General features: G+C 45.7%; 1 protein-coding gene across 1 annotated transcript in view; it reads right to left on the reverse strand.

The window, feature by feature from the left end:
- Nucleotides 1–26,203, reverse strand: part of LRBA (LPS responsive beige-like anchor protein) — a 2,444,222-nt gene that overhangs the window by 1,656,801 nt on the left and 761,218 nt on the right. Inside the window, exon 33 of the mRNA XM_086962285.1 lies at nt 18,667–18,800. Coding sequence (XP_086818411.1) covers nt 18,667–18,800 — 134 coding nt within the window. The remainder of the gene's footprint in view (nt 1–18,666; nt 18,801–26,203) is intronic.

Raw genomic sequence — 26,203 nt, forward strand, 5'->3', positions numbered from 1 at the left:
ACTTTCGCATACACATTGATTCACAGGAATGCATTTTCATTTTAACTGAAATAGAAAATGGTTAGCTTACTGTTAAATATTTTCAGAGCAGGGGAATAGTTAAAAGGCACCGAATTGTAAACTGTTATGTGAAGGCGGATTTGTTTTTTTAAATGCTCCAAGGTATCTTATCAATAAAACTGCCGTTCGTGGCGTGAAAATTAAATGTTACCACTGAAATTATGAATGCAATATTAACATTACAGATGATAGGTTCTACACGCTCTTAAGCGCTCATTTTATGTTCCAAATCATTTGCAACGGCTGCAGAACAACATGTCTTTGTAACGGGTTGGTTCCAGTACCTAAAAAATCTGGATAATTTGGTCGCAGTGAATAGGCCCTAGAATGCACCAAACAGCTGTTCCCAAAGTAAGCGGGGTGAATTTAGGCACATCTCTAAGAAACTAAAGCCAGATCGCTCATTTAAAAGGCCCTGGGAAACAACTTGCTTCATTAGTAAAGTCAGGCATTAAAAAAGGGGGCCCTCTTAATTATTGTGAGCTTTGTCCCGGTCTACAGTGTATCTGAGGTAGACCAATGTTCCATACAAAAGTTTAAGAAGCACAATGGCTGATTCTGAAGAGGAGCAAGCATCCATCTGCAGGCTGGTGATGTACACAGCTGTACTTGTGGGTGGGGGATGTCTAGAGGGTTCCAGACCCCTGTATCCTCAGCCAACCCAAAAGACGACCTTGGGGGCAATCTGACTGGGACACACTTCTTCTTAGCCTCCCTCGAGTCAGAGTGCCCCATGCGGCGGTAATGCGGTGCAGGGGCAAAGGCACTCCTTCATTTGCATGGGCAATGCCCCCTTGGGATGACACTGCAGTAAAATGTGCAATAATGCATTACGAAAGGGGGCTGCACAAGATCCTGTTGTCCTTCGTGTAATACGGGAGTGCCCACTGAGGCACATACTGCAGGTGCTTAGGCCTGTTCAGGCCTGGACACTTCCATAATAGGCCTGTATGACAACTAGGCAACTGCAGCCTAGTCTAACCAAGCCCTGCACATGCAAGTAATTCTGTAGAGTGCATACCCAACTTCAGCAGCCTAGACACAATGCAGCTAAAATGGAGTCCACATGGAAATTGATAACTGCCAGTATATCTCGGCTTATTCCCTTTGTGATATAACATCAATACATTTCAACTCCTGTTTCCTAAAAGCCATACAATTAGGCAGATAGATTCCCTGGTAAACCATACAAAACAAACTCATGATCTTCCATATCCTACAATGAAGCAAATCGGTTGCCAATTGCAAAAAACATAACCAGTCAAACACAAGATGTGCAAATTCCCCTTAAAAGGGAACATCATGGGGTAGCTTGAAAAAGTTAAGCGTAATCTAACTGGACCCGGACAAAACCCAGATACTGAAAATAAAAGAGGGAATGATAAGTCTGAATAAAACACCAGGCACCAGGGGCACGATTCAGAAGCAGTATTCACAATTCTAGTCACAGATATGCCCTATTCAGCTGGCTACCCCTCAAATGATCTTTTTACAAAAGTTCCTAAATATTTAACTGAACCAGAGATTAATCTACCCTTGGCCTGTTTGGGCATGGACAAAGCCGAAGGATTTTTTGGAGCTGAATTAATAGTTGGCGGAAAACAGCAATCTTCTCTATAGTCATTTCAGACAACATAAGGCATCAGAAAACCAGAAAAACGTAAAACAAAGAGGTCAAAGGTACCTTGTAGTGCACATGAAACCCCACCATTGTTAAGGTCTTGATTAATTGAGCGCACACTGAATTTTCTCCTCCTTATCAGTGACAATGGAAGAACGAGACAACAGTCTCTCTCCATCTAAAAAGGTTCCAAGCGATCTAGGCAGTTAGCATGGTGGTCACACTTTGTAAGATGCGCTGCGGACTATGCACTTGTGCCGAAACTAATTGCTGAAGGATTTTCTCAAGGCTTTAGCTTGGGACATAACAGTCTTGCTTTTAATCTGTCTAAAGTCAGGAATGGACAGAAGATGCAGGGGTCTAAAATTCCTGTATCTCATCTTGAAGATTCTCACCGGAAAAGTAAAAACCCTAGTATTTGTGTTCTATGGTCACACACAGACATTTTGTCTCCTGTTTTGTCCAGGCTATCGAAGTGACACCCTGCTGATAACGAGGACAAGATGGCACACAACCGTTGCAGATTCTGATGTTATAACATGGGTGCTTTGCTATTTTGCCTATAATACAGAAGGGGGTTGGCCGAGATGTGAGCTAAAGCTTCCTGCCTGATGTTCAGAAAAAGGAACCCGGGGTTTTGTGTAAAGCATTTAATTGCTAGAAAGATTTTGGACTAGCTCAGCCCACAGAAATTCTAAAGTGAGGTGAAATAAGGAGCTATATTTCCATAAGGGGCCTTAGCATTTATTTTTATGTGAACGAGTATCCACACTCCATGGTGCCCAATTCGCATTCTGAAGACCTGGATACGGAATAACAGGTGTATGAAATAAGTAGAGTAGAGTTGGTGTCATTATCAACATTAGTGGCCCGATGGAGCCTATGCCATTCTCCCTCCTTATGTCCTCTAGCCTTCTATACGTCCTATTGGTCAGAGCTTTGCATCTGAATACTCATTTACACTCCTGTTCGTATCTTTACTATACTCTACTACCTTTCTGCTGCTTCTCGGCAATATTAATTTATAGTTTAGAAAGGAACAGCTCAATGTAAACTCAGGATCAAGTACGAGTTCAATATTGTCATTTCAGAGCACTGGTCTATGCTGTATCAATTTTGTTTCCATTAAATAATCCGTGTTATTTTATTTCGCATTTAAATGATTATAGACTTTATAGATTCCTTTATTTCCCTTAACTATCACTGTCACCATTACGGACAATGAACTGAAATACTTACAGCATTTATTTTCTTTTTACGTTCAATACTGTTGTAAGCAAAAGAAATACCAGGGGGTAGCACTGGCTCAAAGCTGGACACATCAGTTCTCAGTAAATGCATCCAATCTGACCTCTAAGACTAGGTCTATATACCATTAGCAAGTGGTCTTAAAATGAGGGATGCAACCTTCCTCAAATTACTAAGAATATTTGGCACCGTAATGGTGTACCATGCCTCTTACCAGGTTAATGTCCATGTTTTTTTGAAACATCTGTTTCATACCTTTGTAGCAATCTGCTTAAGATGGCTGCAGAGGGACGGCTGTGCAATGTTGAGGTAGTTACAGATTTACTGTATGACTTGAATTCTGACTGCAGCGGTTCATAAAGGGTGTTTGGACTACATAGAGTAGACATACACATGTACAAACTGAGAAAACCCTAAATGTGACAACTGGAGCTAGCATGCTTTTTAAGACTTTGAAATACTGGATTATAAGCAATTGCTTTTTTTTAATCTTGTTTTCTCGTATTGGATTAGTACGAGGGAAGGTATGGAAAGGCTATTGAGCAGTATTTCCTATGTGCAGAATAGTAGCAGTACAGTGTTTGACACTGATGAGTTTGTAATGTGAATCCTCTCCGGTAGTGCAAGTGGATCGGACATTACGTAGGTAGAAATGTCACTTTGGGAAAGAGGGAATTTCGATGCTCATGGATGTGTGTGCCTGTTGGCCTATCTCCAATTCACATCAGGGTTGCTGCGGGACAGTTACATATGTTCATTCCTGATAGAAGGCCATAAAGTTAAAGTAGGGGCTCAAGGGAAACCGCAAAACTGACTCCGAGACGCCTTTTTGGGACAGTTAAGTGGGGTGTAATTGGGACCTGCATTCCAAGGGGCAGGGTCTTGGTCCCATTAAAGATAGTGATCAAACCTCCCGGGGTAGGATAGCAGACAGGACAAAATTTAGACCTAGCCCGTGCATTTCAAAGTGGTTTTTGAACTGATCGTATATTCAGAGGCCATTGAGGATATAACGACTGGGGCTCTGGCCTCAGAAGTTGGAGACGCTTTTGGATTTGAAACCATACTACGCTGGTTCAACGCTGGGACATCGACAAGAGGAATCATTAGGGCAGGAGGGACTGCAACTGGATTATACGCAGACTTGTGGTGGCCTGGAGTTTGTTGTGCTTCAGGAAGGGGACTATCACTTGGTGGATTTTGCCTGAACGTTGCTGACCTGCAGCTAAGTGCCAAGTGCTGTGCCCTGGGTCCCCAAGTACTCTCCAAGGGCCGGCTGGCTTGCCTCCTGTCTACGAGAATGCAGTAACACAAAGGATCTTCCAGTTTCCACAAGATCATAAGGACCGGGCAGACTGCAGCAGAAGCAGGTGGAAGTGATAACTGGTTGGGACAAGGACCGGCCTGACGTACACCATTTTCACACTGTACAGAGAAGTGTGCTTGTAAAAGATCAGCAGCCAACCTGAGGTGCCGGGACGTGAAAAGTTCAAGAAGTGCAGGGGAAGCTTGCAGAGCCCAAGGGACAATAACTTGAAACCAGGGGACCTGTGCTAGCTTACACTCCGGAGAGTGTGGTGCCCAAGGGGTGCTGGGGGACCTGAGCGGGCAACTAAGACTGTCTTCGACCTACAGACTGGGAAGACGACAGTGCCTGACCTCCCAACCTCCGTCCGATGTTGTTGGCTCCCACTCCCCAGACCCACACCACAAGGTACTTTATTGTGGAGAACATTGTGACAGGGTCCGAGGGGTTTCGTTGTGCCTTGAGGGCACCTACGGCAAGCTGCACCTCTGCTTGAAGGGAAAGATTTCTCCAGACTTGGAAGCGTGCCATCTTTCTGGGTCACAGTCTTGTCTACGGGGGATAGAAATTTCACACTTATGCAGGTGCCGCTGGGCTCCTAGGGATCTAATCCATATGGACGAAACTAAGTAGCTGTTTCTCTCTGTTTTAAGTGGTTCAGGAAATCTACTCAATGTGACGCCAGCAGGGGCAACATGTATGGTTGGCTGGTGTAGTCGAGTGACTGAGGGGCTAGGTCACGAGGCATAGTCAAAGACCTGTGATTGCTTGATGATTGCAACTGTTGAGGGTATGCAATATTGGAGAATGTCGTGTTGGATAAATACCTCTGGTTAAGGCATATATATTCATGTAGTTTTGCAGCTAATGGGAAAGTTCTACAATTGCATATAACTGAAGTGCATATACAATGCGCATGTCGTTTTGATTTTAGCGCCTTAATAGCAGCGGTAATTCGGCCGTGGTGCCGGCATTCTAATAAGTGGGCGGGGCTGCGACGGCCAACGGTCGTGCACAGCACCAGGGAGGTAGTGCTCCCGTCGGTTGTTGGCCGACGGTAGCACGGAAGGGGTTAATGTGTGTGTGTATAATACAAAGACCAGTCTTTTATACATATGGGGTGGAGTTTTTTCTGGCATACACAGTGTGATGAGGGTGGTGTTGTGCCAATACTTAACACTTGGGCTCGGAGAATAAGCATGACTGCTCATTGCCAAGCTAACCAAGCCTGAGCACAGGTTATTAGACATGTGTATCATACTCATCCTATCTAGGACAGTGGATTCTGACTCGCTTCAATGCGCCCCAGCCAGCCGGAAACTGCTGGGTCCAACACTCACCACAGCAAACTTGTGGCTAGCACTAAGAACACAATATATAAGATATGCATATCATGCACTAAAATTATTACCAACTTTATGATGCTCAATAAAAAGCCAAGTTTGGAATGTCATTCTTCAACATGGTGGCTATATACATTAATACAGATGGACGATAACACTTTCCACACTAATAAAGAAGGCAGAGGGGCCTGGATTAACAGTGTTATCGACGATCAAACATTAGTGGTGGCCACAAGATATGCCCTCCTTCTAGAAGATTGCCCAGAAGGTTTAATTGATCTTTTTCAATCAATTATGCCAAGGACAGGCAAACTGAATACACGGGGGGAGGTGGTTTACAACCCCCAAAGTGTTAGACACTTCATTATATACTCAACGACAAAAAGACAAACCCGTTGAAGTACTAATAGTTTATTAGAAAGAGCTGGGTTTGATTGAGCCCTGGAAAGCAAAGTTTCCCACTAAGCACAAATACACTTGTATGTCAGCAAGACATAAATCAATGGCAAGGCTAGACTTTTTTTTTTAATAACCTCTGATTAAACCTTAAGCAATGTTGATACCATCCTCTTGGCTGCTCAGAACACTTGATCCTAGAAATTAATATTGCTGGCATCATGAAACCACAGTTGAACCATAGATGGTCTTTTTATGAATTGCATTTGGAAGAGTAAATGAGTCTCTAAAATCAAAACAGAAATAACTCTGATCTTTTTAACTGAATGACATACAGCTAGTTTAGATAAGGCCTGGGATGCGTTTATAGTCACTCGCAGAGTTATATAACAACTAAAGATGTAATGGAGAGCTGATTATCGGAAGAAAATATCCCCGAGGAGACAGAGGATATCCAATCTACAGGCAGGAAAAGAACAAGTTACTTACCTTCGGTAACGCTTTTTCTGGTAGATACAGTATCTGCCTGTGGATTCCTCACCTTGTGAATATCCCCCTTGCACCAGCAACGTTCGGAAAGTTCTTCGTAGCACGCCGGCGTGGACGACGTCATAGGAGCACGGCATCGCGCGCGACTCCGTCTGACGTCACCGACTCCTCATAAGGCCCACGTCGGCGTGATGACGTCAGTTCCGCCCTTTTTTCTGTGCCTTCGAGGCACCCGGACGGACCAACAAGTACATATATATATATATACAATGTACACAGTACATGCAACCAAAAACAATTAAAGTGCAAAACTATACAATTTCAGATATACAAAATCATAAATACATTTGCACACAAAACCAGGTATAGCAGAGTGGACAACGGGGAGGCGGGCGGGTCAGTGAGGAATCCAGAGGCAGATACTGTATCTACCAGAAAAAGCGTTACCGAAGGTAAGTAACTTGTTCTTCTGATAGATACATCTGCCGTGTGGATTCCTCACCTTGTCAATAGAGTCCCACAGCAGTCCCCACTCCCGGAGGAGGGTGTCCACTCTACTACACCAGGAAATCTTGGAGAACAGAGCGCGCGAAGTGGCCATCCCTCCTCACCTCAGCATCCAAGCAGTAGTGCTTCGCAAAAGTGTGGAGGGAGGCCCATGTCGCGGCCCTGCAAATGTCTTTAACAGGAACACCTCTAGACAATGCAGAAGTAGCAGACTTCGCTCTAGTTGAATGAGCTCTAATACCCTCAGGAGGGTCCTTACCCACCAGAGAGTAGCAAATCTTGATGCAGAGAATAATCCATCTGGAAAGTGTGCGCTTGTGCACCGCTCTGCCCTTCTTGCAGCCAGCAAAACCCACGAAGAGCTGATCGTCAATACGATAGTCTTTAGTCCTATCAAGATAGAAACTAACTGCTCTCTTCGGGTCCAAGCGATGAAGCCTCTCCTCCTCCTTGGAAGGGTGAGGGGGAGGATAAAAGGTAGGAAGGGTAATGGATTGACCTAGGTGGAAGGGAGTTACCACCTTAGGCAGAAAAGCAGCCCTGGTCCTGAGAACCATTCTTTCAGCATGGATGGACAAGAACGGGGGCTTGGAACTAAGAGCCTGAAGCTCACTTACCCTCCTTGCCGAGGTAATTGCAACCAAGAAGACCGTCTTAAAAGAAAGAAGCCTCATTGGACACTTGTATAAGGGTTCAAACGGTGAACCCATCAGATAGGTTAACACAAGATTCAAGTCCCAATGAGGCACAATAAAGGGAGAAGGAGGGAACTTATTAGTAAGTCCCTTCAAAAATCTTAATACCACAGGAGATTTAAAAAGAGAGGGCTGATCCGGCAAACAGAGAAAAGCCGATAAGGCCGAAAGGTAACCTTTGACAGTGGCAACAGCAAACCCTTGCCGTGCCAGAGAGAAAGCAAACAACAAGATATCAGACAGCCTTTAACGGGTCAACACCCCTCACCCTACACCAAGATACAAACTTAGACCACCTATACGAATAGATGGACTTGGTGGAGTCGCGCCTGGCAGAAAGAATGACATCCACCACATCGTGAGGGAGAGAGAAAGAATTCAGGTTGCCCCGTTCAATCTCCAGGTATGAAGGTGTAATGTCTGGAGGTGGGGGTGTAGAACCTGCCCCTCCATCTGAGAGAGGAGGTCTGCCCTGAGAGGGAGACGGAGCGGCGGGTGAGAGGAGAGGTGGAGAAGATCTGTGTACCACACCCTTCTTGGCCAATCCGGGGCGACCAATATGACTTGGGCACGGTCTTGGCGAATCTTCCTCAGAACCCGAGGAATCAAGGGAATGGGGGGAAACGCGTAAAGGAGCTGACCTCCCCAGTTCAACTGAAACGCGTCCCCCAATGCTCCTTGCATCGGATACTGGAGACTGCAGAATGACGGGCAGTGAGCATTCTCGCAAGTGGCAAACAGATCCACCCGAGGAGTCCCCCACATCTGAAAGATGTCGAGAACAACCTCCGGGTGAAGCCTCCACTCGTGGTCGGCAGAGAACTGCCGACTGAGAACATCCGCACGTACGTTCAGGACTCCGGCCAGATGATTTGCCATCAGACAAATCTGGTGGTCCTGAACCCAGGACCAGAGACGCAGAGCCTCTTTGCAAAGACACCACGACCCTACTCCTCCCTGCTTGTTGATGTACCACATCGCGGTCGTGTTGTCCGTCAGGACTTGGACCGACCGACCGCGAAGGGATGGGAGGAAGGCCTTGAGCGCCAAACGTATGGCCCGCAACTCTAGAAGGTTGATGTGAAGCAACCTTTCCTCTGGAGACCAAAGACCCCTGACCTCCAGATCCCCCAGATGAGCACCCCACCCTAGAGCGGATGCATCCGTTATCATCGTGGCACCCGATGGAGATAGATGAAAAGGCTTTCCTTGTGACAGGTTGCCTTCCACACCCCACCAAGACAGATCCGCTGCAGCTTCTCTGGAGATCTTCACTGACTCCCCGAGATCTCCGTTGTGCTGATACCATTGCCTGCAGAGGCACCACTGGAGTGCCCTCATGTGCCAGCGTGCATGGTTGACCAGGAGAATGCAAGAAGCCATCAGACCGAGCAGGCGAAGGACCTTCAGGACCGGAACAACCGCTCCAGTGTGAAATAAAGGAATCATTTCCTGAATGTCGCGAATCCTTTGTGGAGGAGGGAATGCACGACATACAGTAGTGTCCAGTACCGCACCTATGAACAGGTTGCGCTGGGAGGGCACAAGGTGAGATTTGGGCACGTTTATCGAAAAACCCAACCTGAACAAAAGCTGCGATGTCTCTTGCAGGTGATGAAGCACCTTCTCGGGCGACTCCGCTTTGATCAGCCAGTCGTCCAGATACGGGAATACAGGTATCCCCGACCTCCTGAGATGTGCCGCCACCACTGCTATCACCTTGGTGAAAACTCGAGGCGCAGTAGTAAGTCCAAACGGAAGGACCGCAAACTGGTAGTGTTGCGAACCCACCGTAAAACGGAGATACTTCCTGTGCGACTTCAGGATCGGGATGTGGAAATACGCATCCTGCAAGTCGATCGACACCATCCAGTCTTCTTCCAACAGCGCTTGAAGAACCTGCGCAAGAGTGAGCATTTTGAATTTCTTCTGCCTGAGATAGAGATTCAAAATCCTGAGGTCCAGGATTGGACGTAACCTGCCATCCTTCTTGGGGATCAGGAAATACCGGGAGTAGCACCCCTGACCACTCTCCTGCTCTGGGACCACCTCTATCGCACCCTTTTTGAACAAAGCCAGGACTTCTTCCTGCAGGCGAACTAGGTGGTCCTCCGAACAAAAACCCTGGCAAGGAGGGTAATTGGGAGGGAACTCCTGGAAAGGAAGAGCATACCCATTTTCTACGAGATTGAGAACCCAAAGATCTGATGTAACCGATTCCCAATCCCGTAGAAAATGAGTAAGCCGACCCCCCACCGGAGCCACATGATCCAGAATGGCGGATCTAGGGCTGCTTTGCTGCAGAGGGAGGGGGTTGATTATTAGAGGAAGAGGAGGAGGAGGAGGCCTGGCGTCCGCGACCACAGCCCTTTTGCTTTCCTCTGTAGGTTTTATACAGAGGATTCTGTCGCTGCTGCTGCTGCTGCTGACCTTGGTTGTAGGAACGAAAAGTGGATCTGCCAAATCCCCTGAACTTCCTAGTCACAGAGCCCCTTGTCTGAAGGCCCAAAGACCTCGCCGTAGCCCGGATGTCCTTGAATCTCTCCAGAGCTACGTCAGCCTTCTTACCAAAGAGGCCTGTCCTATCAAATGGCAAGTCCAACAAGGTTGACTGAACATCAGAAGAAAAATCGGAGGACTTAAGCCATGCGGCCCTTCTTGTTGCAACAGTAGAGCCCATAATCCTGGCAACAGAGTCCACCGTGTCCATACCACTCTGTATAACCATACGAGCTGCAGCCTGAGTATCAGAGACCAATTCGTTAAAGTTCTTCCTATCGTCCGCTGGAAGCTTAGAAGAAAGTTGTTTCACAGAGTCCATCAACGCATGAACATATCTCCCCAATAGGCAAGTAGCATTGGTGGATTTCAAGGCCATGCTACCCGAGGAGAAAATCTTTATAGCAGACTGGTCCAATTTTTTAGAGTCCTTATCTGCCGGCACCCGAGGGAAAGAGCCCGCAGCCCTGCTGGAACAGGCGGCCTGCACCACCAGACTCTCCGGTGCAGGATGCGAGGAAAGAAATTCAGGGTCATCAGGGGCCACCCTGTAACGCCTTGCCACTGACCTGGAAACCGCAGGCGCAGTCAGAGGTCTCTTCCAAACCTCCTTTATTGGCTCAGTCAATGCATCCGTAAAAGGGAGTGTAGGCTCTACAATTGAAGAAGGCGAATACAAAACGTCTGTAAGGATGTTGGGCTTGTATTCAACTGTGGGCAAGGTCAAGCCTAGCAAATCTGCAGCCTTCCTAATAACAACATGATAGGGTGCTATGTCCTAAGATGGAGTATCCGAAACGGATGGCAAACCCCACTCAGGAGAAAGCTCCAGGCCACTTGCACTTTGGAGGTCCTCAAAACAATCTCCCTGATCTTGCGACTCTCCTTCCTCTACATCGGAGTCCATATACTCCTTCTCCTCCAAGAGGCGTTGTGCCCTGCGCCTCGACCATTCCATGCTGACCGCAGTCGACGGATCCGGCAACGACTCCGACGGCGCCGGAGCCGACGTCGAGCGAGGAGCTTGAGGACGGGAAGCACCACGATCCGAATCACCACGAGGCCGATCCGGAGTCGGCGAAGCCGCATGCGAAGTCGACGACCTCGGCGGCGCCGTACCGAGCCATGGACAAGGCGTCGGCATAAACGGCATAAAGGGGGCCGGGGCATAAGCCTGGGGCACACCTAAATTAATAGACAAGGGACCCATGGGACCAACAGGCGCACCAGTGGGGTACATTGCCCTCGAATAAACTTCAAACATGGCGTTTAAAAACTGCGAGGGATCCTGACCTGGACCTGGAAAGGGAGGGTACGAACCCAACGGCCGCTCCGAAGGAGGCTGATCCGGCAAAGGTGCACCCTGGCCCTCTTGTTCTTCAGGCTCCACAACCGGAGTCGGTGCTCGAGGAACCTCTTCTTCATGCACCGATGAGTGGTGCGACTCCAGATCCTGTTCCTGCTCCTGAACTGGAGAACCAACATGAGATTGAGCCGGAGAAGGAGACACGAAGTCCTTGTGATGTTTACGTGACTTCTTCCTCGAATCCGAAGACTCCTTGCCAGAGTGATGTCTGGAGTGATGTTTACTCCTCTTATGCTTCTTTCTCGAGGAGCTCGAAGCATGGCCCGTGGCCGACTTGGATCCGGACCTCGACCTCCCTCTGGACCTCGACCTCTCTCTGGACCTTGATCTCTCTCTGGATCTCGACCTCGCCTTGGTCCTCGAAGCCGACCTCGACTTCGAGCGCCTGGACACCGACCTCGAAGAACTTCCGGCTTCTCTTTCCTTCACCTTCGCGAGCAGAAGCTTCGCCTCTCGCTCTCGCAAAGCCTTGGGGTTCATCTTGTCACAGGAACGACAGTTCTTAACATCGTGACCCGATCCAAGACACCACAGACAGTCGGAATGCGGATCGGTGATCGACATCATTCGGGTACAGGAACCACATTGTTTGAAACCCGTCTTCCTCGACGACATCCTCGGCGAAGAAGTGAATCTCAACAGAGAAACTGTAACAGCTAAACAGTGAAAAGATACAAAAGTATCGCAGAAGATCCCAGAAACCGTTAGCGTCGACGACGCGGAAAAAAGGGAACTGACATCACGCCGACGTGGGCCTTATGAGGAGTCGGTGACGTCAGACGGAGTCGCGCGCGATGCCGTGCTCCTATGACGTCGTCCACGCCGGCGTGCTACGAAGAATTTTCCGAACGTTGCTGGCGCAAGGGGGATATTCACAAGGTGAGGAATCCGCACGGCAGATGTATCTATCAGAAGTGTAATTACATAAAGCATATAGGAAGTAGGAACTCCGGATGTTCTAAAGGAAGAGAAGAACCATAGAAGTGAAATTTCTCTTTAAGAAAGGAAGATATCGTCCCAGAAAATGTAGGACGTAACAGTAAATGCTAACCCTTTAGGATTAAAATATTCTGACACTGCATCCCAGAGTTATATACGGCATTCCTGGAGTGCCTTCGGCTTCAGCTTCTGGCAGGAGACGCAAGCTCCGGAGTTGTGGTGTTTCCCTAAGCACCACACAGGAACAGAATGCGGGTCAGTAACCAACATTTGTGGAGTACAAGACTCACAAGGCTTAAAGCCTGCAGACATGAGAAAAAGTACACTGTTTCCAGCTGACAAAAACTGTTGAAGTAGTCCTGAAAACGGCTTGAGGAACCACTTCTCCGTAACTGCTTCTCTGTAACTGCATCACAGCGCAGAAAAGAAGAAACTGATATCTGCGTTCCAGAGTGGACTTATATAACTGCACTGACTTTGTGAGAAGTTGGCCTGATATGTGATGTCCACTATTCTAGTGGGCACCCTGTATCAGTCCAAACAACCCTTATGGTGATGGTTGTAAAGTCAACCTTATAGACCAGCTATCCTAGCGGTAGCATGGACAAAGCAGTCTTAGGCTAATACTTCAGAGAGCATGTGAAGCCAATTGTTTTACCAATAATAACCCCTTGAATACCACATGAAAGGACACCACACAAGGTATATATAAAATATATATGTATTTATTACTAACACAACCCCTCTGCACTCTATGAGGTCAGAGTTCGAGATACAGCACAAGTGACTCAATAAGCATACTATAAGTTGCAGAAATACAATTCTGCCCTAGGGGCCTCACGAACCATATACTAAATAAGTGGTATAAGAACCACTTCAGAACAGGTGAATAGGCCTTGGGAATCGCTGGGACTACACTGAACAACCACAGGTTAGGAAGTAGAAGTCTCAAAGGATGCGTGTGTAGCGTCTAAAAACACGCGAGTTCTCATAGACTTTCAATGGGAACGTAAAAGTTAGAAACTAGTTGATTTGGGACAGTCCGGGTGGACTTGCGGGGAAACCCAGTTAAAACAGGACACTTGGATAGTTATTACCCACGGTAGCACTGGAGTACTCGAGTTACTTCACCCAGAGAAGCCGGGAGCATAGGTGTGAAGTCATGTAGGGTTTCGTCGTCGATTCCTATGGAGACTGCAAGAAGATGCTGCAGGCGACCAGGAGGAAGATGTCCGGATGGATCCAAGGGTGGATCCGAAAAGTGAAGAACCTAAAAGCAGAAGGGACAGAGTCTGGGTCACTAGCCAGTGACCAGGAAGGAACCAGGCGATGTCGAGCTGCAATGAGGTGAAGAAGTGAAGCTTGTCTCTGCAGCAACGTGGACCAGGAGGCGTCGACGACGACCAGGAGCTGGATACGGACTGTCCCACGAAGGCTCTCGCTGTTGGCGGTGTCTGCTTCCGGATTGGAGTCAACAAGCCTTGGCAAAGGCAACCCACACAGGAAGTGAAGATCGGCTTCTTGTACAGACCAGAAAGGTCTGTGGAGCTTCCCCTTTACAGGAAAGCAAGAGCAAGCCCAGAGCAACCAGGCAGCAGCGGTTTTAAAATGGAGTCTTCAAGATGGCCACTAGGCAGCGGGCTAGCAACTGCAAAGACGCATCGAGAGGAAATGCAAGAGCAGGTCCCACGTGGCACTCGTGGAGTGTGGAGGGCCGAGCTTCGGTGCACTTACAGCTCGGGTCGGTGCTTCTCATGTCCCAATGCACAACTTCAAGGACGCCTCAGAAGCTGCGCAGTTTAGCAAAATGGCCAGGTGTCCGGTCCCACATCTCTCGTGTCCGCCACGGGTCTCAGCTTTGCTGGAGGTGTGGGTCGGGGTCCGAGAAGTCTGGAAGTCCAGTCCTGTGAAGCAGAGTCGTCAGGATCCTTCGGGAGCGTCGACAGAGCAAACCGGCAATTGCTAGGTGGTGCCTGTTTGCACAGGGTGGTCACTCCTTGACCACAAGGGAGATTCTTCAGTCTTCTAGTTGCAGTAGAATGTCGAAGGTCCAGAGTTTCGTTTCAGAGTTTCAGTTCAGGATAATCAAAAGTCTCTAGACACAGCTCCTAGCTTTATACTGATTAAAGGGGCTGGATTACCTGCTAGGTCCCTCCTATGGGTGGGACCCGGGAAGGGGGTGGTTACACCCATTTCCCTTTGTCCAGTTTCACGCCAGAGCTGGGGCTGGAGTGCCCCAGCAACTGGTTTGAACCGGGCTATGCATGGAGCACCTTGTGTGCCCCAGGCAGGGTCTCATTTCATTCAACACACCCTGCCCCAATACACTATAGCCTGTCTGGGGAGGTGCTAGCACCTTCCAAGGCAGGAAACCTATTGTCCAGGCCTCCCTCGCTGGAAGGGCTCCCAGCTGCAGGAGGTCAGACTTTTGTCTGTGGCAGCAGCATCCATTTTGTTATGCTGAGGCTCTGTTTAACTTAAACCGGGTAAAGCTACAATTACAGGTCTTCTCCTTCTAGAAGGGTGGAATGCTACCCCTGTCGCCAGAACTGGCGAGGGAGTAGTATTGCAAAGCGTTTGACACCATACACAACATGTTTTGATAAAGCCAAACCAAAGTTAGCATTAACCGCGAGGATTATAATGCATTTAAGAGTATATGGTATGGCTATATCATAGAACAGGTTAATATAACAAACGGTTCTGTCGGGTGCGAAACATCAGTGATTTAAAATTCCTATTTTTTTAGTTGAGGCCCCCCTCTGTTGACAACACAAGTAACAGCGGACTGTCATGCAACACACCCTGTCTTGAAAAAGACCCGCCGCGACCTTAGACACAGGCGCAGAAGGGTCGAAACGTCGACATCCCACAACAGGCCATTGACCTCTAGGATTCCAAAAACTTAAAGAAATATTTATTATCTCTAGACATACATCAGAAATGGCCGTACAAAAAAACTGTGTATATATGTATATATTGACTGTATAGATGTGTAATTCTCACTTTACATTCTTCACCACTTGTTCACTATTCACAACTGTCACCATTTTTGCACAAAAATCAACTTTGACAGTCTTTTTGTCTGCATTGCATGAAATGTCAAGTGAATGACTTTAATTCATATAAATATGAAAATGCAATAAATAAGACCTCGAGTCATTAATTGTGAGGTTCTGAATTGTGTTGTCAACAGAGGGGTGCCTCAACTAAAATAATAGGAATTTTAAATCACTGATATTTCGCACCCGACAGAACCGTTTGTTATATTAACCATTAACTACCCAGGTTCTGAGGGACAAAGGTTACCCCGTTTTCTTTAAATATTATATCATAGAACAGCTATAAGGACATGGTTTCGAAAGCTGCAGACAGGCTCAGCTCATTTAGAGCACCATCTCACATAAAACCAAGCACTCTGCCTTCAGGATTTTTAAGGCCTGCCATAGGAGTGACTTATAGGTATATATGTGATGGTAGGTATAGGGATACTATACCTAAGCAAGGGGTGATTACATGACCTTGCCCCAGCTGAGTGATCAGCCAGTTGTGTCAATGTGGATGGCCAGCCAGGGGTGGCATAATACATGCTGCAGCCCCTGGTAGGCCTTGGATGCCCCTATGCCCTGGGTACCTATGTTACACTGTACAGGTGCTCACAAAGGTGACCCAATACCCAATTGGATATGTCCCTAAAGTACATGGTATGAATTTAGAGAGAGAACAGCTGGGCTGTGGGTCTGATTAGCAGGCCCACAGCCACACTAAAGTCGAGAAACCAGTATATCAGAGCAAAAAGTGATGGTGACCATAGGAAGCAGACACCACTCTCCTACAGACGTCACAACTGGAGTCTACATCATCATGGAGTCATAGGATGCCGTCCAACTGTGCGCAGGGTACTGCTGAAAAATTTCCGGATCCGGTCTGGTGCTCGGGGAGAATTCAAAAGTAAGGAATCTGCGGCTAGATGTGTCTCAGATACAGAGTATAAATTAATTACAAAATTATTGACTAATAGAATAAAATCAGTTAGGTAGGAAATTGAGAGACCGAGACTAAAATGATGTTCTAACTGATTGGCAATACCAATTATTTAACTGAGGATTTTGTTTTTTTGAGGGCAAATCAGATTTAGGTATTATTTGTAGATGCTGAGAAGGCCTCGGACTTAAGCTGGGAAAGTCTTATTACTATTTTTAAAGCGTTTGGGTTCCCCTCCCAGGTTTTGGAGATATTTTCCATTATTTACAGAGGGGAAAAGTCAAGGCTAATTATGAATTCTACTGATATTGCTTCATGCAGATTTACTTGTGTAATCCGACAAGGATGTCCACTATACCCTATTGTATTTTCTTTTTTATAGAATGCTATGCTATTGCAATCAGAAACAAGGAAGCTATAAAACTTAGTGCTGACCATATCATGCTAATTTGAAGCCAAGATCTTGATTTTCAGTAAATGTTGTGATCATTTTTAAGCACTTTCAAGAGCTCAGAGGATGCAAGATTAACACATTGAAAACTGACATTCTATTATGTGATTGCATGACAGACCAATAAGCATTATTTATTTATTTATTTATTACATTTGTATAGCGCATTATAGACATGCGGCCACTGATTAACAATAGACCAAAATGATATCTGGGGATTTAGGAGACCTCTATTTTACAAGACCTCTATGTGTTAAATTATAGATCCATAATCCATAAAAAAATAATTATTATACACAAAGTGAACTCCTTTCCCTCATTCAATTCTATGCAGAATTGCATTACGTATAATGTCTATTTTACTGTTGTTTAGTTGTGTATATGCAGCACTCCCATTTGGACTGTACTCAAATATTTTAAAGAAATTGAGCGTATATTCGCTACAATCATTTGGGTTAATAAAGCTTAGTAATCCAATTATTAACTTATTAACTTATACTATACACCCAATGGCAGATGCAGGACCAGCCTTGCCAGAAATAAAAACCGTATTACTATGGAAGTTTTACACACTGGTTCTCTCATTGCCAACATAGTCCATCTCTCTTTTTGCACTAGCAAACCTCCATCAATGCCTTATTTTGCTTGTATTTGTTTTGTGGGATTGTACGCCAATCTCTGTTAATGGAGTATATTATTTATGTACATGCCTCCTTTTGTTGTCTGCAATTGTGGTAAAGATTTTTCAAGTTGGCTAATGTTAATTTCCAAGTCTCCTGCCCTGGGTTATAGATAGCTGTTAGCAATTGTTAAAAAATAATGGTTTGAAGGTGGATTCTTAATAAAAGGATCCAGAATAAGCTTGCTTTGCTAACTTTGATACTTTATTTCAGTTAGGTCGACACTAGAATTGCCAGGCTTCTGAAAGCCTGCCTTTAGAGGCTGTCCTTTGTGCTGGGTAATCAAAAAGCTTGAATCCTGGAAGTTCAAATGATTTCGTTTTCCAAGTTTCCTGGATGCATACTATATCATGAGTTGGGATGAAAGGCAGTGTGCCCTCATGAGTGGTTACCTGATCATAGCATGCCACATTTTTTTCACCAAAATGTTTTTGTGAGAAATAGTGTTTTACAAACATATTTTTTTCCAAGGTGTCCACCTCCCTTAATATTGTACATTAGAAAACACAATACTTCCACTGGAAAGCATTGGGGAGAGGACCGATATGTTGAACGGTTCCTAAATGGTGTGTTCACTGCGTTTACCACCAGCGATTCATACCCATCCATACACTCATTTCTTTATCCATTATCAGTCCATGTATTCACTTATCCAGTCATCTACTCACACATTCATATAAGCACACACTCATCCATTCAACCACGCACCCAATCACTCCACTCATCCATCCACCCTTTGACCCATTGCCTCATTTGCCCACTTCACACAACACAAACAAATGAAGGAAAACGCACTTTCGCGGATTTAAAAGCCAGGAAGGAATATTGGCTTTTACCAGCAAGTTTCAGTTCTACCCTCATGCTACCGCTTTGAGGCAGACACAGTCAATATGTTTGGGCTTAAACAATACCTTGATAGGATCCAATAAACATAATGTTAATTCTCTTTCACAATTAACAGGGACAAACCTTTAAAAGCTCACAACTGCTTAGATCTCAAATATATCGGGAGAAGCGCTATGCTCTGGAAAATTAAATAACTTCGTGGATATTTATAAACAAAGGAAAAAACGGATACGTACTTGTTCCTTCAATCAGTAGCTCCTGGCCGTGGCTGCCCAAAAGTGTTCGCGAAAGGAAAGGTGCAAAATCCACAAATATCTCTCTCAAAAGGGGAGCCGCTTTTTCTAACGCATTTTCAAGCCTTTCTGTAATACTGAATTAAAATAAAAATATATTAATGAAATGGTGGTAACTAAGACACTGCTAGAAAATGTAAGAAACTGTACATGCATAGAATTAGTTATCACCAATTTGTCTCCAGTGACAGAAGCTGTAGCCGTGGCCACATTAAATCCAGAGAGAGACTGTATTATCATTGGAAGAGGGGTCTGCGTTATTTACATTTTATATGTGCAATAAAAACATTTGTAGCTGATCTGCACTAGACAGGGCAGATTTATTTCTCCAATCATATTTGCTCACTAGTGAAAACGCCGTTGGCATGTAATGTTTTGCAGCCTCCGTTAAGTTGCACCATTTACGCACGTTTTGGCCCGATTACAGATATTTAAGAAAGGTTAAGGCCAGCTTACTTTTTGTTTTTTTTGCTGATGGGAGAAGACAAAGTTTCCTCTTTCACGATGACCTATGCTTCAATTTCCCTGCCAACCTAACCTGGCAGTACTGCCGTGAAAGCAGATTTGGAGCTAAACACAAAACGAATATGTTTCCAAATTCCTTATATTTATATGTTGAGGCTAAGACCATACAAGTCACAAGTGAATCCCTAGATATTTGACGAGTTCGCTACACAAGATCCTCCTATAGGCAAATGACACAGCAACATAGTACTGCATAATTACTTAAAATCTTTGCAAAATTGCAGTACATTATCCAGAATTACAATAAAATACTTATCTCATGACATTATAAAACATTTGTCTAAACATGAATACAAATTTAAGACTATCGTTTGGTCAGTAATTAAAAAAAAAATCACAGCAACATAGTACTGCACTTTGCCTTATCTTTCAGGATTTTTTTTATTACCTTCTACAGAAATCAAAAAAAAAATTCAATATTAACTCAGACGTGGTCTGTGGCTGGCTTATATTGGCAGAGGTGTTTACAGGCCAGCACCAATATCAACACTTTGCTCCGGGTGCGATTTTTTTAGGATTTCACTAACACGAAACTGGTCCTGGTGCAACATACTTACAAACTGTTATGTGCTAGTTGTAAATATCAGAACGATGAGAAATGCATACAAATATTAAAACAGTCATGTAATCATGACCTGAATTTTCCTTTGACAGCTTTGTGAGAATCGAGTGACTGTCACAATTGGCTCGTTACGGTCAATGTAGAAAATAAAGCCTTTTCAATTTAAGATTCCAGCCATTACAGTAGAATTTAATTTAAACAATCTACCCGAGAAAAAAATACCAGTAAGTGATAGTTAGACATCCATCTTGCAAAACATATTTAAAAAGGAAATTTGCATTTAATACAAGTTCATTCGTTTTGACAACATGTACCACGTGGACACATTAACTTTTGGTACATACATCAAGAGGAACCAGCAGTTGGCAAACATTTTTCAGCAATTCACTCTTCTAGTATATGTCAGAGGCACTGCTGCCCCAGTGAAGAACGCTCAGACATCATTGCTAGAAGTGCAACATGTTCATCGGAAGCCCAGGAGTCTGGCCAGAGGAGAGGGAGGCAGGAAATGGTGAAGAGTTGCTAACACAAATATTCAGCCCTTGTGTGCGACAGGAGGAAGTGAGAGTACAAGATGTATATGCCAGAAGCCCACCACACAGGGCCTTTATATGGTTATTTTTGGCAGGGAGGGGGTATACTCATTCAGCTTTCTGTCAGACTGTATAGGGTAGCCTTAAAAAACGTATTTCAAACAGAACACTGCGTGTGATCTTCACCTGTCAATCATGCTGTGCTGGTATGTGCCGTGATCTCACATGTAGTGCATCTGTCAGTGTAGGGCCTGCCACCATTGGCCAATCATCATGGGGCTTTGTGGAAGTGGCATGGTAATTTGCCATCTACTGCAGGCCTGTGCTCTCAGTCACACTTGGGAGCAATAAGTAGAGATGGTAGGACTAGGTGCTGGGGCCAGGTAAATTCATTTGGTGGCACGAGGGTGGGAAAGGGAGACTGAGCAGTGAGTGTCTGAATAAGACAGCCAGAGGCAGAAAGAGTTTATGGTGGCCGCACCCACAGGATTTGGTGCTCACCTCATGTAAAAGAGAGTCTGGTGGGGGCAACAATCGTGGTATGACGTGATCCACCCCAGCATAACTGGGGGTGATATTTACCCCTTTGTGCATCTCTATAGCATGATGGAACCCATTATTGGCACTTAAAGGAACCGGACAAAGACTGTTGTACAGCTATTTTGTGGGCAATTCTAGAATGAAGCTGCCTAGGCATAACGGTGCAAATTATTGGCATGTTGTTGGCTTCCGTGACATTATTGCCACCACCAGTAGAACAATGCGGTAATCTTGAGCATTTCTACTTTGATGGGCTCCATCTGAGGCACAAGCGTGGGCGTTTTCAGCATACTGTTGGCAATAGTGGCCCGATCAAGTCTACTGGAAGCCTGATAGTGATCCTGAAAGAATGGTGGATATTTTTGATGTAGGGAATCAGTGGCATGACTGTGCCCACCCGTGACTTGATACAAGCTTTGCCATCATGGTGATTCTTGGTACATCTTTAGAGTGACAAAGCCTACACTGGCATAACAGTCGCCAAACTTACAACCTTGACATGTTGTAGGCACCTGAATAATAGTGGCCACTGTTGGCACACTTGAGACATATCTAGCATAACGAAGCCAGCCACTGAAAATATTGCAGGTCCTTGAATATTGCTACTCATGTTTAGTATATTGTGGACATCTCTGACATTATAAGGCCACACCTGGCATAATGCCTGCCTCCAAGGCATCCAGAGGACATTCTAGACAATCTGGAGTACATATGTATGCAATAAAAGTGCTCCCGCCTGACACACTGTAATCATTCCTGGCATAATATTGGCCATCCCGGTGTGTTTGTGATAATGAACACTTGGCCTGTGATTGACATCCCTTGTACCTGATGATGAAACATGGACCTGCAAGTCTGTCCAAGTGTAGCAGTGGTACATGTGAGTACTTCATGAAAAAGACAAGTTGATGTTTTACTAAAAACTGAAAGCTTTTATTTAGAAACAAAATTATTATTTTGTTCTTAAAAATCACACGTTTTTGGGAAAGAAAATACAATTTACTTATCCAGATGGAAGCTTTTGTTTGATAATGTACATTTTCAAATCTGGTAAATGCACACAAATTAATTTCCAAAAGGTAATTAAGTGTACATTTTTGTGATAATTAATGCAGCATAATGATGATGTGTCTTGGGTGTCAAAGGATAGCTAACCCTAGGACACTTTCATGACACGTGTGGACGCATCGCATAACCTTGTTTCTTAAATTAAACAATCAGGACTACTGTCCAAGACAGGATGAACATGTAAAAGTGTTCTAATATAACAGGCCTGCACCTAAATAGATTTCTGCAACGCGAGAAGTAGCTCCAAACAGTCTAGCCCTAACTGCCAGATCAGATCCTCTCTACATTGGACCAGAAGCAACCCTAGACAGGATTTCGCCTACTTAGGTTTCCCAGGTGAGGAACAGCTGGAATCATATGGCACGGAGCATGAGGCCCGCGTCTGGGTATCCCTGTGAGTACATCGTTTTTCATCCACTATGTCACACTTGACAGAGACCAGCTAAAGGAGGCTGGCTTAGTATATGAAGCACACTCTTAAGAGTGATGAACCTTTCTCTAATCCAGGCAATCCTTATAGTAATTTGAGTGGTGTTTTATAACCATAGAAAGCTCTCAAAGTGGTAGCTGTGGAAAGCAGCCTTCAGGCTTATCTTGAAGGATTGTTAATCAGCTTGTTTTACCACATTTAATCAACAGTTTAGATTAAGGGAAAAAGAACCACACAGTGTTTATAAAAATAAGTCTGTTTATTACACAACACAATCACTAAAACACTACCCGAAGATAATAACAATACACATGAGAATACTCGAAAGAAATCAGGTAAATAGCACAAATATACACTGGCCTCCAGGGAGAGACTAAACCATATACTAAGAAAGTGGAATGCGAACTGCAAGGTAAAACAGGACTTGGAATAAAAGACTCAATAGCTGGGAGAACAAGGAACCACCCAAGATAAGTACCCAGGAACACCACGGAAGCTGTGTGCAGAGTGGAAACACAGCCACTTGCCCAATTAAAATCTATAGAGAAGTCGCGGTTGCAGTTTTAAGGAAAAATGACCCTTCCCGGAGTATCCAGAAAAAACCCTTTAGAAGACCGAAGGTTGGAGAGCCAACACACTGTGGATCCCACAGGAACCAGGTTACCTACACCAGGGAAGCATAGGGATGAAGTGACGTCGAAACCTGCTGTAGGCGACAATGGGAGACTTTGACTAAGATGCTCTGGAGAAGACTGTGAAGGAGTCCGGTGGAATCCAAGGGTAGATCTTGAAGAGGATAACCTGCAAGCAGAGGGGACAGAGTCTATGTCACTCAGAGGTGACCAGGAGGCATGGAAGCACAATTCCCACCCTTAGCAGGGAGCTCAGAAGAGTTGACAAGGACCTTGTTACTGCAGCAATGGGGACCAGGTGACACTGAGTATACTAGGAGCCATGCACAAGCTATCTTACATGGATGTCGGTGTCTAGGTGGTCGGTGTCCGGCAGGAGCACCAAAAGCCTTGGTAGCTGCTACTGGCCTGAAAAACTAAGAAGGAGCAACGTTGAGACTAGCAAGGTTCAAGGGACTCAACAAGTGCAGGAGAGTCGGGGCAGGCCCCAACCAGGCACGGGACTCTCCAAAGCAGAAGACGACCCTTGAGAGCACCCACCGGCCGAAGAGGACCTCAGGCAGATTATCAAAGATGGAGACCCACGGTGCAAGGCATGCAGCGAGAACGCTGATCTTCCCAGGATGAGGTGCTGGAGGCTGGAGCTTCTTGGAGCCCGAAGATCTCTGGAGTGCAGAGCCAATAACCCTTGGCAATGCCAAGTCGATCAGGTGCACATGAGTTTGGTCCCAGCAGCTCAGACGAGGGATACTGTCCTCCAAATTGCAAGGAAGACAGTCCAGGCCTCTGGAGAGCTACCGAACCACCACCTGTGTTGTTGGGCCTCTGGAAGTCCATAGGACAACAGGATCAACAGGCCAGTCAGCTTTGTTGCGGTGCCTGCAGATGCAGGGGAGCGACTCCTTCACTCCCAGGGAGATTTCTTCTGATAATAATAATAATACTGAATTTTATAAAGCGCGAGCGGCTACCTCCAGAGGAAGTGTCCCGGCGCTAGGGAGAGCAGTAAGAGTCATAGTGCAAAGAAGTTAAAATTATTGCGTGAAAAGCCATGTTTTCAGTAGACTCCTAAAACTAGGTTCTGAGGGTGCTTGTTGTATTTCAGGCGGCAGGGTGTTCCAAAGAAGTGCCGTATTTGCGGAAAAAGTTCTGCCACCCAAGCGAGCCCTTTCCGCTCGAGGGACGTGGAGATGAACCTTGTGGTTAGAACGTAGGAGTCTGGCCTGAGAGTATCTAGGCAGTCGTTTTTTTAAATCATTCGGGCAAGTCCCATGTAAGGCTCTGTAGGCCAGGGTAAGCGCCTTAAATTTTACACGACTGGCCACAGGTAGTCAATGTAGCCTGCGTAAGTGTGGGGAAATGTGGTGTTTGAAAGGAACGTGCCTTAACAATCTTGCCGCCGAATTCTGAACGGTTTGCAACCGTTGTATCAGAAATTTCGGGAGGCCTAGATAAAAGGCCGTTGGCATAATCAAGCCTTGAGGTAATCATGGCATGAATAACCGTTTTTCGGCAGCCCTTCGGGAGCAGTCGAAGAAATCTCCGTAGGTTTCTAAGTTTACCAAAGCAGCCTCCAACGGCCTGCTGTATATGGGGGGGCAAAGGATAGACCATCATCCCATGTGACCCCCAAATTTTTTGCCTTTATGCTGTGAATCGGATGAATTATCTACCCAATGATTCTTGGTATGATCAATGTAGAAACTGTAGGCTCTCTTGTGGTTAAGCCGAGGTACTCTCACAGGGTGAGACAGGCAAAGAAAATCAGAAGAGGCATAGCCTGCCGAACGTGGAAGGGAGTTACTAACTTTTGCAGAAGTACTCAACACCAGTTTATCGTGGAAAAATGTCCTAAAGGTGGCTAGACCGACTGGCCGAGTAGCTCACTCATGCAACAAGCTGATATGATCACGACCAGAAAAAAGCATTTTCAGGGTCAAGAGACCCAGTGGATGGCTGTGTATTGCCTTAAAGGGGGTTCACATCAAAAAAAGGAGAGCCAAATCCAAAGTTCCACTGTTGCATCACAAATGGCTTTGGTAGATACATGTTGTAACCCTTTAAGAAATCTGATCAGAAGAGGTAATTTAAACAAAGAAAGTTGATCCGGCTACCTCAAAAAACCTCAGAGAGCTGACAAATAGCCTTTAACAGTGCCCAACACACTTCCTTGCATGGACAACAACACAAATAGCAATTCATACAGCTAGGCTTCTAGCAGGTCAATTTGACCATTATCACACTAAGCCACAAACTTGTCCCAGTGCCTGGAATACACAGATTTTGTTAATGAAAGCCTGCCGGCCAAGTTCACATCAACGACTTAAAGAGGAAGATCAAAAGAGACTAGCTGCTACCGCCCCATCTCCTCGCATGAGGTGTAGAGTGAGGAGGTCCTGGCGCAGGACCCTGCAAGATTGCTGCAACAGAAGATCCTCTTGAAACGTCAGCATCTTAGAAAGAGAGATGCTTATGTATAGGCGATATGTACACATCACCTTCCTGGCCCAATCCGGAGCCATGAGAATGACTTGAGCCCAGTAGGTCTTGATTCAGAACTCTAGCCAAGAGGAGGAACGTTATGCAGGAGTTCCGAACTTCACTAAGCAAAATTTGTCTCCAAGAGACAGACTTCTTGGGTAACTCTTGCGCACAAAGCCGCTAACATTACATGCTTTTGACAGTGGCAAAATACAGAGCCAGGGTTATCTCCACTGCTGGAAAGAGTCTTGTATCACCTCCAGATGCAACTGCCATTTGCGTTCCGCTAGGTGTCGAAGACTGGGTTTTTCTGCCCTGGTCTTTAGAGATCCCGCCAGGTGATTCACGAACAGAGGAATGTGCTGGTGAATCAGCCACTTCCAGAGACAAAGAGCCTCCTGGCACAGGACCCAAGACCCCACTCCTCAGTGCTTTTTACAATACCACATGGTGGTGGTGTTGTCCTTGAGTACCTGTTTTAGCCTCCCCTTGATGGATGGTAGGAATGTCTTCAACTCCAAGCAGATCGCCCGCAACTTCAACAGATTTATACGGAGGCATGTTCCCATTGGAGACCAGAGTCTTCAGATCCCTACCTCTCCCATAGGGCCTCTCTAGCCCAGGAGTGATGCACCCGTGACCACTGTTAGCTCTGGGTAGGGTAAGGACCGTGGTCTATCACTGTCCTAATCGGGGTGTAGCAGCCACC

Source organism: Lissotriton vulgaris, chromosome 3_1 (assembly GCF_964263255.1).
Source record: "Lissotriton vulgaris chromosome 3_1, aLisVul1.2, whole genome shotgun sequence".
NCBI classification, from domain to species: Eukaryota; Metazoa; Chordata; class Amphibia; order Caudata; family Salamandridae; genus Lissotriton; species Lissotriton vulgaris.